The sequence below is a fragment of the Equus caballus genome, chromosome 26, assembly GCF_041296265.1.
Source record: "Equus caballus isolate H_3958 breed thoroughbred chromosome 26, TB-T2T, whole genome shotgun sequence".
NCBI lineage: Eukaryota > Metazoa > Chordata > Mammalia > Perissodactyla > Equidae > Equus > Equus caballus.
Genome location: NC_091709.1, coordinates 46,251,515 through 46,273,881, shown reverse-complemented (window position 1 = coordinate 46,273,881; position 22,367 = coordinate 46,251,515). Strand labels below are relative to the sequence as shown.

The following is a 22,367-nucleotide window of genomic DNA, read 5'->3' as shown; positions in this document are numbered from 1 at the left end:
ACCTGTGTTGTTTTAAGGCACTAAATCTATGTAATTTGTTACAGCAGCCACAGGAAAAAAATACAACTATGAAAAGTATACAAGACACTTACAAGGGAAAAATGAAAGCATTTAATTCACCAAAAAACCCCCAAATCTACGTAATACCTTTGATCTGCTGATCCAGGAGGATCTGGCCCCAGGTGAGAGCTGGCTGACAGGAGGCCCTAGGCACACAGTCACCCTGAGCCTTCACACCAGCCCGAGGAGAGAGGGCCCCTGCACACACAGAAACCAAGGCACCCAGAACCTCCCCAACCGGCCCGAGGGGAAGCAGTTCCTAGCATCAACGCCAGGACCGACCAAGACCCAGGCGCCTGGCTCTGCACTCAGCATCCTTCACTACGGCTCCGTTTTGCTGCTGTTTCTTCATTTTACCATTTGCTAATTAACCTACAGTGGCTGTGCTGACACCGTGGCTGAAAATACAGGTTCTAGAAGACCTTCCACCAACACCGCGAACATTTCTGTCACCTGCTTTCCATTGTTACCAATCCTTAAACACGCAGAGCTGTGAAAGTCTTATCACCAAAGCATCAAAGGATCGGCAAATCATAACCCTGAGAAGGTGGCAAAAAAAGAAACCAAAATGCTCAGTCAATTTGCAGCTTTTCTAAATACCTGATATCATATATTTTCAAGATCAGTATTTTTTTTATTGAGGTCACAATAGTTTATAACATTGTGAAATTTCAGTTGTACATTATTGTTTGTCAGTCACGATATAAATGCACCCCTTCACCCCTTGTGCCCACCCCCAAGGCCCTTCCCCTCTGGTAACCACTAAATGTTCTCTTTGTCCATGTGCTAGTTTATCTTCCACATACGAGTGAAATCATACAGTGTTTGTCTTTCTCTGTCTGGCTTATTTCACCTAACATAGTAATGTCAAGGCCAACCATGTTGTTGAGAATGGGACAATTTTGTCTTTTTTATGGCTGAGTAGTATTCCATTGTATGTATACACCACATCTTCTTTATCCATTCATCAGTCGATGGGCACTTCGGTTGCTTCCACATCTTGGCTGTTGTGAATAATGCTGCAGTGAACATAGGGGTGCATAAGTCTCTTTGAGTTGTTGATGTCAACTGATGTTAACTGTTGATGTTTGGATAAATACCCAGTATTGGGATTGCTGGGTCATATGGTATGTCTGTTTTTAGTTTGAGGAATCTCCATACTGTTTTCCATAGTGGCTGCACCAGTTTGCATTCCCACCAGCAGTGGATGAGGGTTCCCTTTTCTCCACATCCTCTCCAACATTTGCTATCTTTTGTCTTGGTGATCATGGCCATTCTAACGGGTGTAAGGTGATATCTAAGTGTAGTTTTGATTTGCATTTCCCTGATGATTAGTGATGTTGAATATCTTTTCATGTGCCTGTTGGCCATCTGCATATCTTCTTTGGAAAAATGTTCATATCCTCTGCCCATTTTTTGATGGGGTTGTTTGTTTTCTTGTTGTTCAGTTGTGTGAGTTCTTCATATAGTTTAGAGATTAACCCTTTGTCAGATATATGACTTGCAAATATTTTCTTCCAGTTGGTGGGGTGTCTTTTCATTTTTGTTCCTGGTTTCCTTTGCCTTGCAGAAGTTCTTTAGTCTGATGAAGTCCCATTTGTCTATTTTTTCTTTTGTTTCCCCTGCCAGAATAGACATGGTATTTGAAAAGATCTTTCTAAGACCAATGTCAGAGTGTACTGCCTATATTTTCTCCTAGGAGTTTTATGGTTTCAGGTCTTATCTTCAAGTCTTTGATCCATTTTGAGTTGATTTTTGCATATGGTGAAAGATAATAATCTACTTTCATTCTTTTGCATGTGGTTGTCCAGTTTTCCCAACACCATTTATTGAAGAAACTTTCCTTTCTCCATCGTACGTTCTTAGCTCCTTTGCCAAAGATTAGCTGTCCATAGATGTGTGGTTTTATTTCTGGGCTTTCAATTCTGTTCCACTGACTCAAGATCAGTATTTTAATTTGGAGATTTATGTTAGGTAAAAGATCTTAAATAAAAATTTTAAATATTTGTTGGTACTCTCATACAGTATAATTTTTCTTCAAACCCTTTAGTATAATCTTAGTAAAGACAAATAGTAATGTAACCCCGGGCCCTCCAGGACCCTTGTTCAACTGATCCCATCTTATCAATAGAGTAATTAACAGTGGTTTTTCAGGAACTGAGATCCCTTGTCCAGTTCAGGCAGGTTGAGACCACCAACTCATCAACTGGGCCTGCACAAATGCTCCGTAACCTTTTTGACGTCAGGGAGCTAAAAACTCCACCCTCAGGTCATGGTAACACCACCATTTTGTGAACACATGTCCTGTGAAGAGACATGAAGCTTGACTACGCTTGCGCACATCATCAGTTACCTCACTTCTCCTCACCTCCAGTCATCTGTCTCCACACTTCAGACCGCCCTGTGCTTCATCCCACAAATTGCGCCCCAAACCCTGGACCAGGGAGACAGGTTTGAGGGCACATGCCCCATGTCTCGTTGCAGATCGATCTCGCAAAATAAAGTTACATTTCTTTTCCCAAAAGCTGACTGTCATAATAATTGGCTTTTTTATGAGCATCGGGCAAGAGAACCCCAATTTTGTGTGGGAACAGTAACTTTTATAATAAAATACAGCCCTCCTTCTCTTCAATTGTTGAAGACATCCAGATTATTGTAGCCTGTTATCAAGACGGCTGCCTTCACCTACCTAACAGATGATGTCTTAATTTAAAAGGGTTAGCTCTATCCTGCAGGCTCCACAGCACTCATGACTGGGGATGACGGGGACGGACTGCAGCTCAGCAGAAGTGCTGTGGCATCAGACAGAGGAACCCACAGCCCACATCTGACCATCTCCCAGTTGGGACTCTAGAGACCACACAGCTGTGGAGTGGCTGGACTAGGACAAGAGGAGCTATTTTAAGGCTGTTCCAAGCAAGAGATTCTAAGATTGTACTTGTGAAGAAAAAGTCAAAGGAAATACATAATTTATCTAACATTTGCTTTATAGAAAATTTTGTAGAAACAGCATTCTTTAAGTGTGCTGTTAACAAAATAAAGTTACAATTCACTAACAGGCGGCTCACTCCCATCTGAAAACAAGTAGTAAAGAGGGCAGAGTCTTTAACCCCAAGAATGCATGTGCTTGCCGACAGACCTCACATTAATCAATTTCTCCTCAACAGCTTTGGTAGAACAGACTTTCACATGGACGATAAAAATGTCAACGGTCAGGGCTGGCCTGGTGGCGCAGTGGTTGAGTTCACGTGCTCTACTTTGGCAGCCTGGCGTTTGCAGGTTCAGATCCCTGGCACGGACCTACACCACTCATCAAGCCATGCTGTAGCAGGTATCCCACACACAAAATAAAGGAAGATGGCCACAAGATGTTAGTTCAGGGCTAATCTTCCTCAAGCAAAAATAAGAGGAAGACTGGCAACAGATGTTGGCTCAGGGCCAAGCTTCCTCAACAACAGCAAGAAAAAAGTCCAAGGTCACAAACTGGGAAGTCATTTCAGCCTGCTCAATAAAATGTAAAACGTATTTGCTATAATTTATGTATAATGTCAATGCAGTAATGAAAATTAATTAATGCTTCAAATTGATAGCGCTTTCATGGGGAAAACTAATATCAAATGCATAATCATGGAATAAGGAAACCCTCCCCAGTGGCCCCTCAGTCTCCGCACACGAAAGGCTTTCAAATTTGGGGGTGGGGGCAGGGACTGAAGGTTAACAAGGAAGAACAGAACAGATCCAGACGCCATCCAGATTCTTCACATAGAAATCAAGGGGGACTCTATGCCTCACAATGACTGGGCCACTGAGCCCCCCTTCTATGCGGAAACCTTGCCCTCTCTCCACTGGAAGGCACGTAGCTGAGAAGAAAAGCAAAGGGACCCTCGCGCAGCTGTGCACTGCAGAGGCCTGGTTTAAAGACGAGTCGCTCCCGCAGCCAGGTGACAGGGATCATCTTCGCTTGGCTGTCAGTTGTCACAGACCCTGTGTCACGCCTGCCAAAACGACGGTGATTTCAAATCACAACTCAGCATACCCCCCGATTGATCCCCAGCTCCCCCGTTACACCCGTACCACCCAGCCTTCCTCCTGCCCCTGCCTGTGACACACTCTCACTCTCCCAGTACCCAGTCCACATAACAATTACCACCCCCAGGAGTGATCAAAGGGAAAAAACCACAATATGCCAGCATTAACCAAGTTTCACACGTGGGAGTTTGCAGAAAAGAAACTATAACTGATACATGGGAGACCAGTCACAAGATACAAAGTCCCAAAGTCTTTTTCTTTTTCAAAATGAAAGACAATTTAGCACCCCGGCCAAGTGTTAAAGAGGTCTAAGCAAACACTCCTAACCAGCGGACGACAGTCACCTTCTCTAGCTCTCAAGAGACAAGACTAGACTTAAAATCCAAGAGTTTCAACAGAAAAAGAAAGATCAAATAAATGCATCTAAATATAAGAAAACTGAAGGGGCCAGCTCAGTGCCACAGCAGTTAAGGGCACGTTCCACTTCAGTGGCCCAAGGTCTGCCGGTTCAGATCCCAGGTGCGGACATGGCACTGCTCATCAAGCCATGCTGTGGCAGGCGTCCCACATATAAAGTAGAGGAAGATGGGCACAGATGTTAGCTCAGGGCCAGTCTTCCTCAGCAAAAAGAGGAGGACTGGCAGCAGATGTTAGCTCAGGGCTGATCTTCCTCAAAAAAAAAAAAAAGAATACTGAAGAATCGGGCTTTAACAGTTTGTATATTTTTAAATAAAGATAACAGGATGACTGTAGCAGTTCAAATCATAGCACTCACAAATTCAAGAAGAGATCTCGTCCGCTCCAGGCATGCCCCTGTCCTGGGCTTTGGATAGAAGGGTCCCCAAGCTGCTCTATCCCCAGATTTCCCCTTCATCTCCTTAAAGACTCTGTTCAAAGGTCATCGTGTCACAAGGTCTAATTGCAGTTTCAAAAGGTGCACCATTATGGAGGAGAATTTGGCAACATTTAGCAAAATTACATCCACGTCTACTGCAGCCCCAGAAATCTATCCCAACAGATACCCCAGCAAAATTAGAAGACAGATGCCCACACAAGGCTATCGCACACACAAGGCTATTCGATGTGAGACTCTGAAACAGCAAAAGACAAAACCATTCAAGTTCCACTGCAGACGACGATAACAAAACGGTGTAACGTGCGTCAAAGCTTCTAAAATGGAGCTGGATGGCCACCCGGGAAGCGGGGCTTCTACACGTCTCCACCCAGATGGAACATAACCTTTGAGCTGTGCTTCACTGCTGTCATCCTGACCTTCTGCCAAGAAATATGCTTACTCCCATAGATAAGAACTTTCTGCCTTAGGGATGGCCTTAGCAACCAATCGTGTGTAGCCAAGAGGTAATAGATGCTGCTGGCGCCAATCACAAATCTTGCAAAACAACCTGTGTAATTCATCTCTTCTAACCCGTCTCCTCTGTCCTCCTTGGAGCACATTTGAGTTTCTACTCGCATGTGTCTCTCCCAAGTTGCAATTCTTGAGACCCCAAATAACCTTTCTACTTCTGTTGTAGTTTATGCCTCTTATTCTCTGACATCACCAATGGGGTCTAGGAGAATACACCACGGAACGTCCCCATAATGGAGCTCTACAGGACTGTGACAAAGGAATGGACACATCTCTATACACTAGTGTGGAATGCTCTCCAGACAACACTGAGGGAAAAAACGACATGGGAAAAATGTATGTGTAGTTTGCAATCTCTTAACCAAGAAAAAGAAAGTAAGGGAAATACAAGTATGCGCGAATTGTCTTATGGAAGGAGAATACCCAGGCGGGAGGGGAGGGGGAAAGGACAGGGATGTGCGCCAGACTGCTCTACCTCGTGCGGGAGATTTGATTTTGGAAGCATGTAAATACTTTATATAATTATAAAACTAAATTAAATTTTAAAAAGCTTTCCCTAAAAATATCAGGAAAAAATAAATGAAGTTAAAATGATACGCAATTAGCAGTGTAACCACAGAGAGAGGAAGCAGGACAAGGGGCTTGAACCACAGGAACCTGTTCGTTCCCAGTGGGGTTGAGCCAAGTGCCACAAAAACGATGACAGAAAGTTTAAATGTCTCCACTAGTCAGCCTGTGATGGCAGAGTTAGAGTGCAGTTACTCAGAGCCTGTGGAAGGGGGACATGCGGCTCCCGGGTCTGCAGCACCAGACCACCTGGGCGTCTGCTGCACACGCTAATGCCCAGGCCCCACCCCGCCCGGCCACAGGTGCTAACCAGCCCTCCAGGCACCCAGCCCCCCAGGGCACTCCGCCGCAGCTCCAGGCTGAGAACCTCGCTCTAACTCTGTCATCCCCAAGCACCCATGAGAACCGGAACAAAGAGAATACAGAAGGCAGAGCAGTTCATTAAAGCCCTGAGGTCCTGAATTTGCATTGAAAAGATCAGTGTGACCTTGTGCCGTACTTTACCTTTCCATCCTAGCCCTGTCCCCTGAAAAGGGGCAGCAGGAAATGGACAAAAGGAGTCTGGACATCTTGTCAGACCAGACAACAAAGAAATTACAAAGATCCCTATAACTGAGAAGCCAACTGGGAGAGACGGAACAACTTGCACCTCAGTAAGGATGACAACTGCAATGGGCTGAAACAAGTCAAGTTGTTTAAATCCTAAATTCATAACGAGACTTAAAAAAAAAAACAAAAAAAAACCTAAACTAACTGAGCACCACTAAAGGACACTAGTAAGCCAACTCACTTTGAAAACAATTCTGTAAAGGAAACCAAGCATTAGTCTTCCTTTCCCACACAAACTATGCCACTGGGTAACCAATAATATAAATATATGTATATACATGTGTGTGTATATGTATGTACACATACACACTCTCTACACAAATATTTCGGTTAATAAATGAAGAAGAAATGGTGAAATTAGAACATCACCATTTGGCAACCCTTAAAGAATTAATGATGTGAGATTAAATGGCTGCTAACATCACGAAGAGACCCCACCAGACACTGCGTTCCTGCTCATGGAGGAACACAGCGCCACCTACGAGACACTCTTGCCAAAGTCCGACCTGAATGCGCCCTGGCCTCGGGCTGCAACGACCATCTCACAGGAAACACAGAGGGCAGAGGATGGTGTTTAAGGATACCACAGGACGCAGCTGGCAAAGCCCAGGAGGCGAGACCACCACAGGACGAACAACCTGGGCCCTTCAACAAACTGCAAGGAACAAAAGGGAGATGGAGGGGAAACCAAGATTTTAAGAGAAACTTAAAGATGTATCCAAAAACCTTATTTGGATACTAAATGATAAAAAAAAAAAAGACATTTAAGACACATCGGAAATGTAAACATTGACTATTCAACATTAAGGAATTCTTTTTAGGTGCGATAAAGGTTTTGCAGTTATGTTTTTTTAAAGTCCTTATCTTTTATAAACACATACATGGACAAAGAGAACAGATTAGCAGTTACCAGAGGGGAAGGGGGTTGGGGGTGGGCATAAGGGGTAAAGGGGCACATTAATATCGTGACTGACAAATAATAATGTACAACTGAAATTCTACAATGTTATAAACTATTATGACATCAATTTTTTTAAAAAGTCCTTATCTTTTAGAGATACATACTGTCTTAGCCGCCATCACAAAATACTATGGACAGAGTGGCTTAAACAACACAAATTTATTTTCTCCCAGTTCTGGAGGCTAGAAGTCTAAGGTCAAGGTGCTGGTCATTCAGTTCCTGGTGGGAGCTCTCTTCCCGGCTCGCACGCAGCCACCTCCCACTGGGTGCTCCCATGGCCTTTCCTTGGGGTGCTGGAGGAGGAAGGGAGAGCTCTCTCTCTTCCTTTTCTGATAAAGCCACTAATCCCATCATGAGGGCCCCATCCTCAGGACCTAATCTAATCCTGATCACCTTCCGAAGGCCCCATCTCCAAATAGCAAGACACTGGGGTTAGGGCCTCAACATATGAATGGGGGGTGTTACAAACATTCAGTCCATAACACACACATTCATAGATAAATTATGTATGTGATGCTTGCCATTTGCTTCAAAATAATGTAGGATTGGAAGGAATGGGGGGGCATAGAGATTGACCAATTCACACAATTGTTAAAGCTCCTTTACACTATTCTGGTTTTTTTACATATTTGCAAGTTTCCATAATAAAAGTTCGAAACGTTACAACTCTCACATTTCTCTTATCTTTTTTTCTTTCTTCCTTTTTCCATAGCACGTCTCACCTGTTATATTGTATAAATTACTATTTACATCCATCTCCTCTTGCTAGAACATAGCTCTAAGAGAGCTGGGGTCTTTGCTCACGGAGGAAACCCAAGTACCTGCAATGGTACCTGGCATGTAACAGATGACGACTACGTATTCGCTGACTGGTGAATCTGGCCCAACCCCTTCATACTCTACACTAGGCAACCCAGGGCCCCCAAAGGACACGATGTCCTACAGCATAAGCAATGATGCTGCTGGGTGTCCAGTTCTCAGAATATGAATTTAATTTTAGAATGAGTAAGATTATACTAAAAATTTCTAGTGTGGCTGACTTAGTTCCTAGATTGCAGAAGTAAAGGAAGCGATATTTTTATTTTACTTAACTCTACAGCAAAGGCATTCTTGAGGGATAATTTCAGGGACAAGCCCCTTCTGTGTAGGCAGACGAGGTCTGACTCCCCGAGTACCTGGCAGAGCTGTGCAGAGGAGGAATCAGCCACCTTGACGCTATCCTCGAGGCACCACCAACTACTGAGGGACCCTAGTCCGGCACAGCCACCAGCCCTCAGGTCTTCAACTTCAAAATGATCTCTGACAGCCCTTCTCACTGTTCACCTCAATGCTCGGAAACTTACTAAGTGACCCAGCTGCACTAAAAGTACCCACCAGTGGTGAGCTACAGATGCAGCAGGAATGACGACCAAACGGGGCACCGTTACTTCCAAGGCTCTCCCTACAATTTCAGCTCTGAAATTCACGCAATGACTTCTAAATGCTAAACAGACCTGTTAAAAATAAGAAAAATTTCCAAACATACAACGTTCCCTGGAGAAAGCAAGGTTTAAACCTGTTGTCAGTTTCTTTAAAATTTCTCTGCTCACTTTTTAAAAATTTTGCAAACAAAGGCCTAAAACAATACTGAGGATCAAAATATCACATAACACATGTGCAGGAAGCCAAATAAAGGCATTTATGCTCTAGGGAAAAAAAATTAAGGAAAGAGAGATTGCAGAAAAGGTTCATCTTTTTCTGAGAGATCATCCCACCTTGTGTCAACATCTAGACCCCAAAACCGCAGATGCCCAGGAATCGTTCCGTTGCTCAGGAGCACAGCAAGGACAAGCCCCCCCAAAATAGAAGAAACAGTAGAAAACCAAAGACCTGCGGGGGTGCTGGCCAGTATGCACCTGGATGCCAGTGCAGACAGTGAGATGAAGGGGCTGAAAGGGCCAAGTGATTCGTCCACACCCTGACCCCTAGAACCCGTGAATGGGACATTATTTAGAAAAAGGGTCTTTGTAGATATAATTAAGATCAGGATCTCTAACAAGATTATCCCAGCTTATCTAGATGAGCCCTAAATCTAACGGTGAGTGTGATAAGAGACAGAAGAGAAAGCACAGAGAGCAAGAAGGCCGTGTGAAGATGAGGCGGAGATCAGAGAGATGCAGCCACAAGCCAAGAAACACCAAGGATTTCTGGGAGCTGGAAGAGGCAAGGAAGGGGCTTCCCCTACGGCCTCAGGAGGGAGCGCGGTCCTGCTGATACCTTGATTTTCAACTTCTGGTCTCCAGAACTGTGAGAGAATAAACTTCTGTTTTTAAGCCATTCAGTGTCTGATAATTTGTTACCGCAGCCCTAGAAAACTGCTAATACATACGTATAAAATACAGACACGGAACGCACTTTCTTTCCCTAGTGCTATTCCAATTCATCTTCTAGACAGGTTTTCGGCTCTGCTTCCTAAATGTGAGCAGACGCAGATGAAGAGGTAATTCAGAAGACATCATCAGCACACCAAACAACTATGATGACCTTGGGCTGGACAAAGAGTCCTGAGCTACAATATCAAAAGCACAATCCACAAGAGAAAAAACTGATAACTGGACTTCGTCAAAACTGAAAACATTTGCCTTTCAAAAGACACCATTAAGAAAATTAAAAGACAACCAAAGATTAGGAGAAAATATTTGCAAATCATCTATCTGATAAAGAACATGTATCCAGAAAATATAATAAACTTTACAACTCAATCATAATCTAATTTAAAAATGTGCAAAAGATTTGAACAAACATTTCACTAAAGAAGATATACAAACAGCTAATAAGAACAGGCAAAGATGCTCAACATCACTAATCATCAGAGATAGAAACTAAAACCAAAATCGGATACACACCACTTCATGCCCACTAGGATGGCTACAATAAAAAAGACAGACAAGGAAGAATCAGAGAGGATGTGAAGACGCTGGAACCTTCAAACACTGCTGGTGGGAAGGTTGAGCTGTACAGCCACTTTGGAAAATAATCTGGCAGTTTCTTAAAAAGTCAGACATAAGCTTATCATACAACACGGCAATTCCACTCCTAGGAATCTTCCCATGAAAATGAAAACACACGTCCACACAAAGACACACAGGCAAATGTTCACAACAGCATTATTTACAACAGCCAAAAATTGGGAAAGTGTCCATCAACTGGTGAATGGATAAACAAGATGTGGCCCATCCATACAGTGGAATACTGTACAGCAACAACAGAAGGAACAAATCATTAATGGTGCGACACGGATGAACCTCAAAAACACCCGAGGAAAAGCAGGCAGATCCAAGACTGCATATTACACAATTTCATTTCTACGAAATGTCCAGAAAATGCAAATTTATAGAGATGGAAAGCAGGTTACTGACTGCCTATGTCTGGGGGTGGGAGCAAGGATTACCTGCTAACAAGTACAAAGGAGGCCGTTGAAGCGACCAAAAGGTTCTAAAACTGAAATGTGGTAATGGCTGTACAACCTGAAAAATTTATTAATAGTCAAAAAATTGTATACTTACAACGGATGAATTTTATAGTACATACATTAAAGCTCAATAAAGCTCTTTTTTAAAATAAAAGAACCTACAAGTTTGTTTTCCCATCCATCAGACTGGTGACAATTAAAAAGATGGATCCTATCCAGTGAAGCGTAACTCAGAAAACAGCTTTTCACAGGGTGCTTGGGAAACACGGTTCAAACTCCAAAGTGCTCTCACCTTCTGAGCCAGCAATCCCACTTCAAGATTCCATTCTTCATAATAAAAATGGATCCCAGTTTATCTATGCATTTTTAAGGTTTAAAGTTTAGGGTTTTTGTTTTAAGATTGGCTGTGAACTAACATCTGTTGCCAATCATCTTTTTTTTTCCTTCTTCTCCCCAAAGCCCCCCAGTACATAGCTGTATATCCTAGTTGCAGGCCCTTCTAGTTCTGCTATGTGGGATGCCACCTCAGCACGGCTTGATGAGTGGTGCTAGGTCCATGCCCAGGATCCAAACCAGTGAAACCCTAGGCCACCAAAGCGGAGCGTGTGAACTTAACCACTCGGCCACAGGACCAGCCCCTAAAGTTTAGCTTTGAAAAGTTACAAATAGGGGCTGGCCCCGTGGTATAGTGGTTAAGTTCAGCCCACTCCACTTCAACAGCCCAGATTCATGGGTTCAGATCCTGGGCATGGACCTACACCACTCCTCAGCCATGCTGTGGCAGTGACCCACATATAAAGTGGAGGAAGACTGGCACAGACGTTAGCTCAGGGCTAATCTTCCTTAGCAAAAAAACAAGTTACAAATATATCTTCTCTCAAGGCTTCATCCAAATGCCAGGCTGACAGTCCCTCAACCCTAAATGTTCCACCTCAGAAGCTGCATGCATCCACCCAAGAATGCTTTGGTTTGGATGTAGTTAAATTTCTGTCGACTTGCAGTAAAGACAGCATATCCGAACACAACTCAGAAGGATCACCACAAAGAATACAGTCCCTGGCATACCGGTTAGCTGGATTTCTTTTACTAGATTAACATGCATTTCCTCGGTTCAAAAACTCTAAACAGGGGCCGGCTCCATGGCCGAGTGGTTAAGTTCGCATGCTCTGCTGCGGCGGCCCGGGGTTCGGATCCTGGGCACGGACATGGCACTGCTCGTCAGGCCACGTTGAGGCGGCATCCCACATCCCACAACTAGAAGGACCTGCAACTAAGATATACAACTGTGTACAGGCGGGGTTTGGGGAGATAAAGCAGGAAAAAAAAAAAAAAAACTCTAAACAGAGAATGTTCCAGTATCAAAAAAACTACGTGCATAGCAGTTTCCTAAAAACAAGTCTGAGTGATCAGGATTTAAAGTCTCCAAGCATTTTCTACAAAGCTGTCATATCTTGATAAAAACATGTATTTAAAGAAAATAATTTTATGCCACCAAAACTTCTAACTTATGGAAGCATTAAGTGATGGAGAGCAGTTTTCCCTGAGAGAAATGCTCCCTCCTTTACTTATTTAATTTACGGGCACCTACCACATGCCAAGCACGGCTGCAGGTGCCGGAAACAGCAGTGAACAAAGCAGACCAAGTTCCTCCAACTCACCTCAGGTTCTAGTCTGTGGGCAGCCTGGGTGAGGGGTGGAGAGACAATAAACCAATAAAAAACAAATATGTACATCAGGGAGTACAAGCCACCAAGACTGAATAAGGTCACTGGGATGCCGAACAATAGCTGGGTGGCATTTGAGCAGCCACCAGAGTTGGGGAGGGAATCTCCGAGGGGGTGGGAAGAGCAGCGCAGGCTGGAGTAACAGCAGCGGCAGAGGCCACAGTGGGTGCAGGCTGCAGGGGTGTAAGGCACGACCAGGAGGCCAGGGTCGGCGGCCAGGGGGTTGTAGGTCAGGGAGGGTCTCGTGGCCCACAGGAAGGCCTGTGAATGTCACACTGAGAAGGCGGGTGGCCACTGGAGGGGTCTGAGCGGAGGAAGTACATGCTGTGGCTTCTCTTGCAGAGGACTTGCTCTTAGCCCCGTAGAGAACTGGCCTCAAGGGCTAGGGCAGAGACCAGAAGGCCTGCTGGGAGGCCACTGGAGTGGTCCCAGGGAAAGATGGAGGCTTGGGTTTGGGAGAGTAGCAGTAAAGCTAGGGAGAAGTGGCTGAATTCTAGATAAGTTTTTTAAAGATTAAACTATATTTGCTGACAGACTAAATGTCAGCTGTGAGAGAAAAAAAGGAGTCACAAATAACTCCAAAGTCATCATTTTTTGGTTTTTTGGAGAGGAAGATTGGTCCTGAGCTAACATCTGTTGCCAATCTTCCTCTTTTTCGCTTGAGAAAGATTAGCCCTGAGCCAACATCTGTGCCAGTGTTCCTCTATTTTGTATGTAGGACGCTCCCACAGCACGGCTTGACGAGCGGTGTGTGGGTCCATGTCTGGGATCTGAACTCGCAAAATCCTGGGCCGCCAAAACAGAGCACGCAAACTTAACCACTATGCCACTGGGCAGGCCCCCAAGGTCATCAATTTTGAATTTAAAAACCAAATATTCTCTGGGACCAAAATACTGTGAATACATGCAAAATTCACGTTAAAACCAGTTCCAAAGCAAAGACTTGACTAGGATGGAGAGAGGAGAGACAGGAGAGGGAAGAGAGAAGGCCCAGGAGGCTCGGAGGCAAACACAAGGAAGGAGGTTGCTGAGAAAGACCTGTGTTTTGGAGTATTTTAGGCCGTGCAGTCTTCTGCCACGCCTGGTCTGTCATCTAGAGCGGAAGCCACCAGGCGAGAGCAGAGGGAAGGGAGACCTGCACACGGTCCCCTGTGAGAGCACACACACTAAGCTGTGCAATTCATATAAAAAGATACTCTGTCAACTGGCAAAAAACGTTTTTTAGACAAAAAATCCTTCAGTAAGTCCCCCTGCATTTCCAATGCAAGATGACCAACTCAGGCTTTCCTCTCTCACCGCATGGACTGCACCACCGTGCTGTCCGTGCCTCTCTGGGAAGACTGGCGTGTGTTATGTCTGCCACACACGATTATTCCAGAGGTTCACTAGCACTTAAAAAAAAAAGTCAGACCCTTAAGTGTCATTTGCGTAAACAAAATTTTAATTTACTAAAAACTTGTCAGAAACACATCTCGTAAATTAGGCATGTGAGCTGAAATTCAAATAGAAAAGGAAGCTTTTCACTTCTAAATGATCAGTTCAAATCCACGCTAGCGGTGGGCTCGTATACGAGTAACGTGAGTTCCCAAACTGTGTCCCCAGCTGCCTCAGGGCGTCAAAGCAAACCCACAGGCGCTCAAGAGATATTTGAAACTAATGAGGAAACAGCAACACTGGAAAGGTACCAGACCCCACTTGAGGTATTCACAGTTTCAATATTAGATCGCATAACATTCCTCATTCCTTTGAATGACATCATTATCATCACAGAAGGGGGGGGGGGGGCTGTGCTAAAAGGTAAGTACCACAAAGAAAAGACAGCCAAGGAGGGTCGCAAGGTCCAAGCTGATTCCCAGGTGAAAGAAGCTGTAGTGCCCAACAAGTGCAGCCATCCCATTAGCATGTTGTTAGGGTTATCTAAGAATGAAATACAAATTTTTCTTCCAATTTATATGCATTATTTTTTCTTAAATAGCTACTGTTAGGACATAACACTTAATAAAATTATTTGGACCTAACTACTTAGTAAATGGAATTATTAAATATTCTTTGTAGCCCAGAGGTGCCATGAAGAAATTACTGAGACACTGAGGGCTCCATGAACACAGAAAGTTTAGGAATCGCTCCTGAGCAGCAAACATTTTTTTGCACATTGATCACTACGCTTTACACATATTTATTCTTTTAATCCCATGTCAATCCTCTGAGATTAGAACTACCACTGTGCCCACTTCACAGGGGAGGAAGGGACTGCGTACGCCTGGGTCATGTACCCACGCACAGGCAGGAAGGCCAGACCCAGCAAGGGCAGCACATCTGGTCCTCCCGTCCACGCCCCAAATGTACCCCCGGAACCACTGAGGGTTGCCAAGGAGAAACGTTTCTCCCACTGCTCAGTCGTTCATTCACTACTGGCTTAAGCATTTAACATGGACCAAGACCTGCATTTATGTGCATCAATTTAAAAAAAAGACATTTTAAGTGACTTTTCTGGTAATGAAACTGAGAAAGTGGTTAAATCACAAGCACCATACTTTCGGGCTCGGTGGAAAATTGTGATATGCAAATTTAAAACTTTCAACCTACAAGGGGAAAAAAACCCAACTCCAACCAGGTACAAAGCACTACAGATCTGCTCATTTTTGTTGTCTTTTTCCCTCTTTCAAAATGTATAATGTCAGATGCAGAACCCCAAACACAGAGATTCAGAGAAATGAAAGGAGCACCCTAAGCAGAGGCTGGTGAGAACAGATCATCTGGATGGAGCACCGCACCTTTCCACATCGAGGGCGTGTGCCACTTTAGATATGATGCCGACAGTCAACAAACAACAGCCACAAATCAGTGAAATTACAATAACTTTGTCCTCTAAACAAGACAGCTGGAAAAGGAATGCCTTTCCTAACATACCTTCGGATCAGAAACCTAAGTCTTTATTCTACAGCAGAGAACTGAGCCAGTGGTTGAAAAAAATCTAAGCTAAAACTTAAATTTAGATCAAATGCATCTGCTGGATTTGTTTCAGTTGCAGTGCACATTTTTCATGATTAATAAATGACACCATAGGTATTCTCATTGCTATGATTAGGTAATCTATTGCCCAACATCACCACATCATCAGTGCCACAAACAGCTGAGCTGACATCCCTGCGCATTTCTGATGCATTCTCCAGTGTTTACAAGCTTAACCAGCCTTGGGCGGAAGCACATCTCCTGCTCAGGTAGTCCCCCCGCACCAGGTCCAGAAACTTAACTACGGACTGAAGCCCATTAAAGCTTGCGGGTAGCTTCAGAATATTATTAAAGTAATTCAGCAAGGTTTTCAAGTAATAATGTATTCTATTTACCCCGAATCTCCGGGGACTTTGCATTCTTCTCACGGCCACATATAAACAGTTCCCAAATTTCCCTGAACCAGCCACAGTCGACATTCTTCTCAGAAAGGTCTACGCACAATTCATTTTCACTTGAAGTAAAATGTCCTAAATTCTATGAAATTGAAAACCAGCATAAATTCTGCTTCCATTTTAAAATGAACTAACACAGACCTCATAAGAGTGCAGTGGCCTGGGGCCGGCCGGGTGGCACAGCTGTTAAGTGGGCACGTTCTGCTTCAGCGGCCCGGGGTTCCCCAGTTCGGATCCTGGGTGAGGACAGGGCACCGCTTGGCAAAAGCCATGCTGTGGCAGGTGCCCCACATACAAAGTAGAGGAAGATGGGCACGGATGTTAGCTCAGGGCCAGCCTTCTTCAGCAAAAAGAGGAGGATTGGCAGCACATGTTAGCTCAGGGCTGATCTTCCTCAAAAAAAAAAAGAGTGCAGTGGCCTGATAAGTCTTCAAGGAGATCTGAAGTGGTGACATTTCAAAGATGCAAGTAGACTTTAAAAACAAAAATGTTGCATACTAAGAGAACTATGTACATAACATCAAAAATGTGAAGAATAAAGAGTCTCTGGATGGACTGTTAAAGCAATTTTCCAATACCTCTGTCTATATGGCTTAGACTAGCTTCGCCCTTCAAAACATGCAGCTGAAAGAACGGAACAAGATAAAGAAAGCATGAGGAGAAGCCAGGACAACAACTGCTTCCCGAAGCTTCAGCCCCAGATAAACTGAAGCGTAACTTCAAGTCTGATCCATGAAGTCAGCCTTCTTAAAAGCTACAAAATTTGCAACTTTTAAAGGAACCTTTTTTCTTTTTCCAGCTAACTTTCTCCAAAAGTTTACTGAAACCACTCTTTTCTGAGACTCCAATGAATGAAAGGTTGTGCCTTTAAGACAGAGATGCCGTCAGTAGAGGTAACACTTACTCATTATGCTTTAAACATGGAAAAAATCTCCACCAACATAAGCTATTCTAATAAATCTACAGGAAAGGAAACTGTGTCCTTTAGCTGTGTGCCATGCAAGAGTGTATGAAACTAAACATTAAAACACATATCGCAGGGGCCAGCCCGGTGGCGCAGTGGTTAAGTGCACACATCCCGCTTTGGTGGCCCGGGGCTCACCGGTTTGGATCCTGGGTGCGGACATGGCACTGCTTGGCAAGCCATGCTTGGCAGGCGTCCCACATATAACGTAGAGGAAGATGGGCACGGATGTTAGCTCAGGGCCAGTCTTCCTCAGCAAAAAGGGGAGGACTGGCGGCAGAGGTTAGCTCAGGGCTAATCTTCCTCAGAAAACAAACAAACAAACAAACACGTATCTCAAATCCCGACTGCTAGAATAACAATTTACCCACTTAGTCACAGCTGAATCCAATAGAGCTTTAGGAACTTCCTCTTCAGAAATGTACTTACACAACGCCTAGAAAAATATATTGCTATTAAAATGTAAGCTAAGGGCTACGAGATATAATTAAATATGTGGATACCCATACAAGTAATATTTATAAAGCACTCAAAATGTGCCCAGCACTTGGGGAGAAGTTTCCAGGATCTGGAGGACACCGAAAGCTAACAGGAAGACCCAGCACGGCCCCTCTTCCCTGAGGACTCACAAAGTACCTGGGACTTGCAGGGCCACCAGATCAGCTGTACGTGCACCTGTCCTCTTGGGCTGAAGGTGCAGTCTTAAGACTTTTAGTTGACAAGTGTTCTGGGGGAAAAAGCACACAGCTATTGCTGAACTACACAAGTGTCCAAATTTAGATGAGACACAGCCCACTTCCTAAGAAAGTTTATCACCTAAGGCTGAAGCAACAAAGTTAAACTTTAAACACACAGCTTCCCAGGGATCTGACAAGAGGGAGCATACCAGGAGAAAGTTCTTTAGTCAGAAAAAAATTAAAACGAGGAGAGAAACAGGAGCGTGCTCAAGACCTACAGAACAGTCTACTGCGGCCTAGGCCCCCAAAGTCTTCTATAGAACGAGTGCTTCCTTTCAAAGCATGAAAGACCATTTGAAAAAATTAACTGAAGACAGAGAATACTGTTAAAGGTTAAAAATCCTAATAGTCTGAAAAACCTCTCTGCAAGTCATCAAAACCCCAGGCAACATTTCAACGTTTCCCAGAAGCTCCGTGTTTTTTAAAGTATTTAATTCTAAACTAACCATTGTAAAAATCAGGGGGAATTTTTCCTGTAGGAGGAAAACAATTCCTTTGCATATGCATAAATGTGTCACAAACAAAAAATGGACCCCCAAAACAAAGAGGCACCAGCCTGCTTGTCCAGAGTGTGGATTCCAGAGTGGGACGTTCTGGCGGAGCAGCTCACCCAGCCTTTACAGGCTCATCTGCAAAACGGGTTTCTCCTCCCGAGGGGCCTGCGGGGACTCCACGACAACGCCCGGCCGGGGTCCCCGCTCCATCAGCAAAGCCGCCGTGCCCGTGCAAAGGCAGCTTTGCACGGCCCCGAAGATCACCTGCGTCTTCTACCGGGTAACCCTTCACCGAAGCACAAACCCATGTCTTCCAACACAAGAACGCACGCAAACTTCGTCCCCGTCGCAACTCGGAGAGCCACGGAGCCCTCCTAGGGATCAGAGGGAACGGTCCCCACCGGGAAAGCCGGTCCCTCCGGTCGCGGGGCGAGCTCCCGCTTGGGGCTGGACGGGGTGCACGGCGGGGCCCCCATTCCTCGCCCTCGACTCCCCGGGCTGTCAAACTGCAGCCGGAACGGCCTGGGAGGGCGTCCCCCGGGGAGGTCAGAGATCGCCCCAGCGGGGTCGGAGGTCGTCCCCGAGGAGAGGTCGGAGGCCATGCCCGGGGGGAGATTGCTGACTTCCCCAGGGAAGGTCGGAGGTCGCCCAGGTGGGATCAGAGACCGTCCCCGGGGGGAGACTGCTGACTTCCTCACAGGAGGTCGGAGGTCGCCCCGGCGGGGTCGAAGGTCGCCCCGGGGGGAGGTCGGAGGCCGAAACCGGAGGGAAGTTGCTGACTTCCCCAGAGGAGGTCGGAGGCGGCCCCGGTGGGGTCGGAGGGCCAGCCGCAGCCGCCGCCCCGGCCACACCTCCGTTCCAGGAAGCGGCGGGGCCGGGCCGCGGGGCGGGCGAGCCTGGGCCGGGCTGCCCGCAACGGCCGCCGCCCCGTCCCGCGCCGACGGGCACTCACAGGTGACGATGGGCTTGTTCTCCATGGTGTAGATCAGCGGCGGCAGCGGCCCCGCAGGGGCGTCCATGGGCGTCCGGCGTCACCGGCCCGGCCCCCCGCGCCCCATGGGCAGCCCCGAGGCCGCGCCGGGCCAGCCCGAGCCTGAGCGGCGCCGCCGGCCGCGACACCGACGCCCGCCCGGCCGCGCGAGGCAGCTCCGGAGCCGGCCGCCCGCCGCCGGCCGCATCCACTTCCGGTCCGGCGGTACCGCTTCCGGGGCGCACGGCTTAAAGGGGAGGCCTCCAGCCGGCGCTGTCCTCCGACGGAAAGGCGTCCTGGCGGCGCGCGGCCTCGGGGGAGGGAAGGCAGGCGGCGGGCGAGGCTCCGCAGAAGCTCCCTCCGCGCCTCGGAGTGACCCCAGGAGTCAGTGACAATGGCATTCGGACACGGGGCCACCTCGGGAGATACTGACAACAGTGTGTGGACACAGGCAGGACCCCGGGAGGCACTGACAACGGCATGTGGACACGGGACGACCCCGGGAGGCACTAGCAATGGCGTTTGCTCGTGGGGCGACGTCGGGGGATACTGACAACAGTGTGTGGACACAGGCAGGACCCCTGGAGGCACTGACAAGGGCCTGGGGACACGAGCATGTCCGTGACTCACCTGCGTGTGGGCCTGTTGCCCCTACCCCAGCTTTGCTACTCTTAGCAGACGCTGAGAGTATGGATGCCTCGCGGGGAATCAGTTGAGACACAGGGTTAATTCCCACCCCTGGGCTGCACGGCAGTTAGCCCTTGCGAAACTGCTGGTCTTGTGTTTTCTGGTTATACTGGTTTTATGGAGTAATGTTACTGCCATAAAATAGAACAAGATTATATGCCTTCTCACTACCCCCAAAGACGCCACAGTACCACACTTCCTCCTCCAGGCTGGCTTGGGAGACCAGCTTGTGCAGACCCTTCCAGATGGTTGGAATGAATCGCCTCTCTCTGGATTTCCACAACACGTTGCTCCTGCTCCCGGTAGCACTAATTTCCTGTCTCCACATGCATTAGGCACTGTGTCTTTTGCGTGAGTCCCCAACCCTTCCCCATACCCAGCCACACAGAGCCTTCCATGGAGTAGGCAGTGGTACGCATTTTGAGGACACCATAAAATGAAACCTTACTTTAACTGCATATAAGTTTCTTGTGCAAGGAAAGTAGGTTTGGGGTAACTTCTGCAAATGAGGTTAAGTGTACGTGGGAAATAGTTTGAGTGTGAACATATTTGTTAAATGTGTATGCACAGTGTAGCACGGAGCATTGTAGCTGGGTGAGGAGGCAAAGATCAGAGTTTTGGACAGCTGGAGGCTGTGGGGCACTGGAGAAGAAGGAGCTAATCAGGAGTGGAGAGCCAGAAGTCCTCGGGAGCCCCCCGTAAGCCTATACAGCTCAGTGTCTGTACGGCTCAGCACGTTCAGGATGAGACTCCATAGGGCTTTCCAGGAAGTGGCTGTTACAGAGTTAGGAATGGCACAAAGACTAGAGGCCAAGCAGGGGAACAGGAAAGACCTCACTGATACCTGGTTAACACCCAGGGCGTTCAGCTAAGACTCTAGTTGGAGGGCCGTGACCCCAGGAGTCAGCCAGCTTTATCAGTGAAGGCCCAGATAAGTATTTTAGGCTTTGCAGGCCACATACACTTTCTGTCTCACATTTTCCTCTGCGATTTTTTTTTAAAACATTTATTTAAAAATATAAAAACCATTCTTAGCTCAAGGGCCATACAAAAACAGGGCATGGCCCAGGTGTGAGTCACAGGTTGCCAACCCCGGCCCTAAAATAAGGCGTATGCCAGACCTACCTTAACAAGGTGTAAAGCAAAGCCTTGACGAGATCTGCAAGAGAAACAGAGTTTGGACGTTGAATCTCACCAAATTGGGGGGGCTTGGGGACACCTTGGACATTCCTCAGATACAACCTAACGAAGCATAAAACTAAACCTAGGGGCTGGCCCAGTGGCGCAGTGGTTGAGTTCGCATGTTCCGCTTCTCGGTGGCCCAGGGTTCGCTGGTTCGGATCGCAAGTGCGGACATGGCATCGCTTGGGAAAAGCCATGCTGCAGTAGGCGTCCCATGTATAAAGTAGAGGAAGATGGTCACAGATGTTAGCTCAGGGCCAGTCTTCCTCAGCAAAAAGAGGATTGGCAGCACTTAGCTCAGGGCTAATCTTCCTCAAAATAAAAATAAAAATAAAAACTAAACGTATACAAATGCAAGGTGATAAAGACAATAATTGAACTGCCAACAAGAACAAAAGTCAAGACTTCCATGGAAGATGATCCCGAGTCTCTACAACGTATGATTTATCTAATGCCCAACAGACACTGAACAATTACTAGACGTGCAAAACCCAGAAAGTCTAAACCACATCAAGAAAAAAAGCAGTGAGTAGAAACCAACCCCCAGATGGCCCAGATGCTGTTCTTACAAATAAAAAACCATAAAGCAGCTGTAGTAAATATATTTGAAGAATTAATGAAAACATGGCCTTAATGAGTAAAGAGATAGGGACTCAGAGTGGAATGACAGAAAGCACCAAAAAAGAATCAGGGGGCCGGCCCCGTGGCCGAGTGGTTAAGTTCGCACCCTCTGCTTCGGCGGCCCAGGCTTTCACCGGTTTGGAGCCTGGGCGCAGACATGGCACCGCTCATCAGGCCATGTTGAGGTGGCGTCCCACATGCCACAACTAGAGGGATCCACAACTAAAATATACAACTATGTGCTGGGGGGATTTGGGGAGAAAAAAGTAATTAAAAAAAAAAGAAGAAGATTGGCAACAGTTGTTAGTTCAGATGCCAGTCTTTAAAAAAAAAAAAAAAAGAATCAAATGGAAATTCTAGAACTGAAAAGTACAACTGAAATGAAAATTTCGCTGCCTTGGCTTATGAGCAGATTGGAGATAGCAGAAGGAGTGAGTGATCTTGAAGACGGATCAATACAAATTATTCAAACTGAAGAAGAGAAAAAATAAGGAGGAAAAATGAACAGAGCCTTAGGGACATATGGGACAATATAAAA

General features: G+C 46.1%; 1 protein-coding gene across 5 annotated transcripts in view; it reads right to left on the bottom strand.

The window, feature by feature from the left end:
• TRAPPC10 (trafficking protein particle complex subunit 10) overlaps nucleotides 1–19,563 on the bottom strand; it is a 102,273-nt gene extending 82,710 nt beyond the window's left edge. For 2 of the 5 annotated variants that reach the window (XM_023630263.2, XM_023630264.2), the window contains exon 1: nucleotides 19,322–19,563. In XM_023630263.2, the coding sequence (XP_023486031.1) occupies nucleotides 19,322–19,388 (67 nt within the window). In that variant the 5' untranslated portion in view covers nucleotides 19,389–19,563. Of the gene's footprint in view, nucleotides 1–17,774; nucleotides 17,863–19,321 lie in introns of those variants that run through there. The other 3 variants (XM_070252443.1, XM_070252446.1, XM_070252439.1) reach the window with 3 other exon arrangements.
• Nucleotides 19,564–22,367: the final 2,804 nt, after the last annotated feature.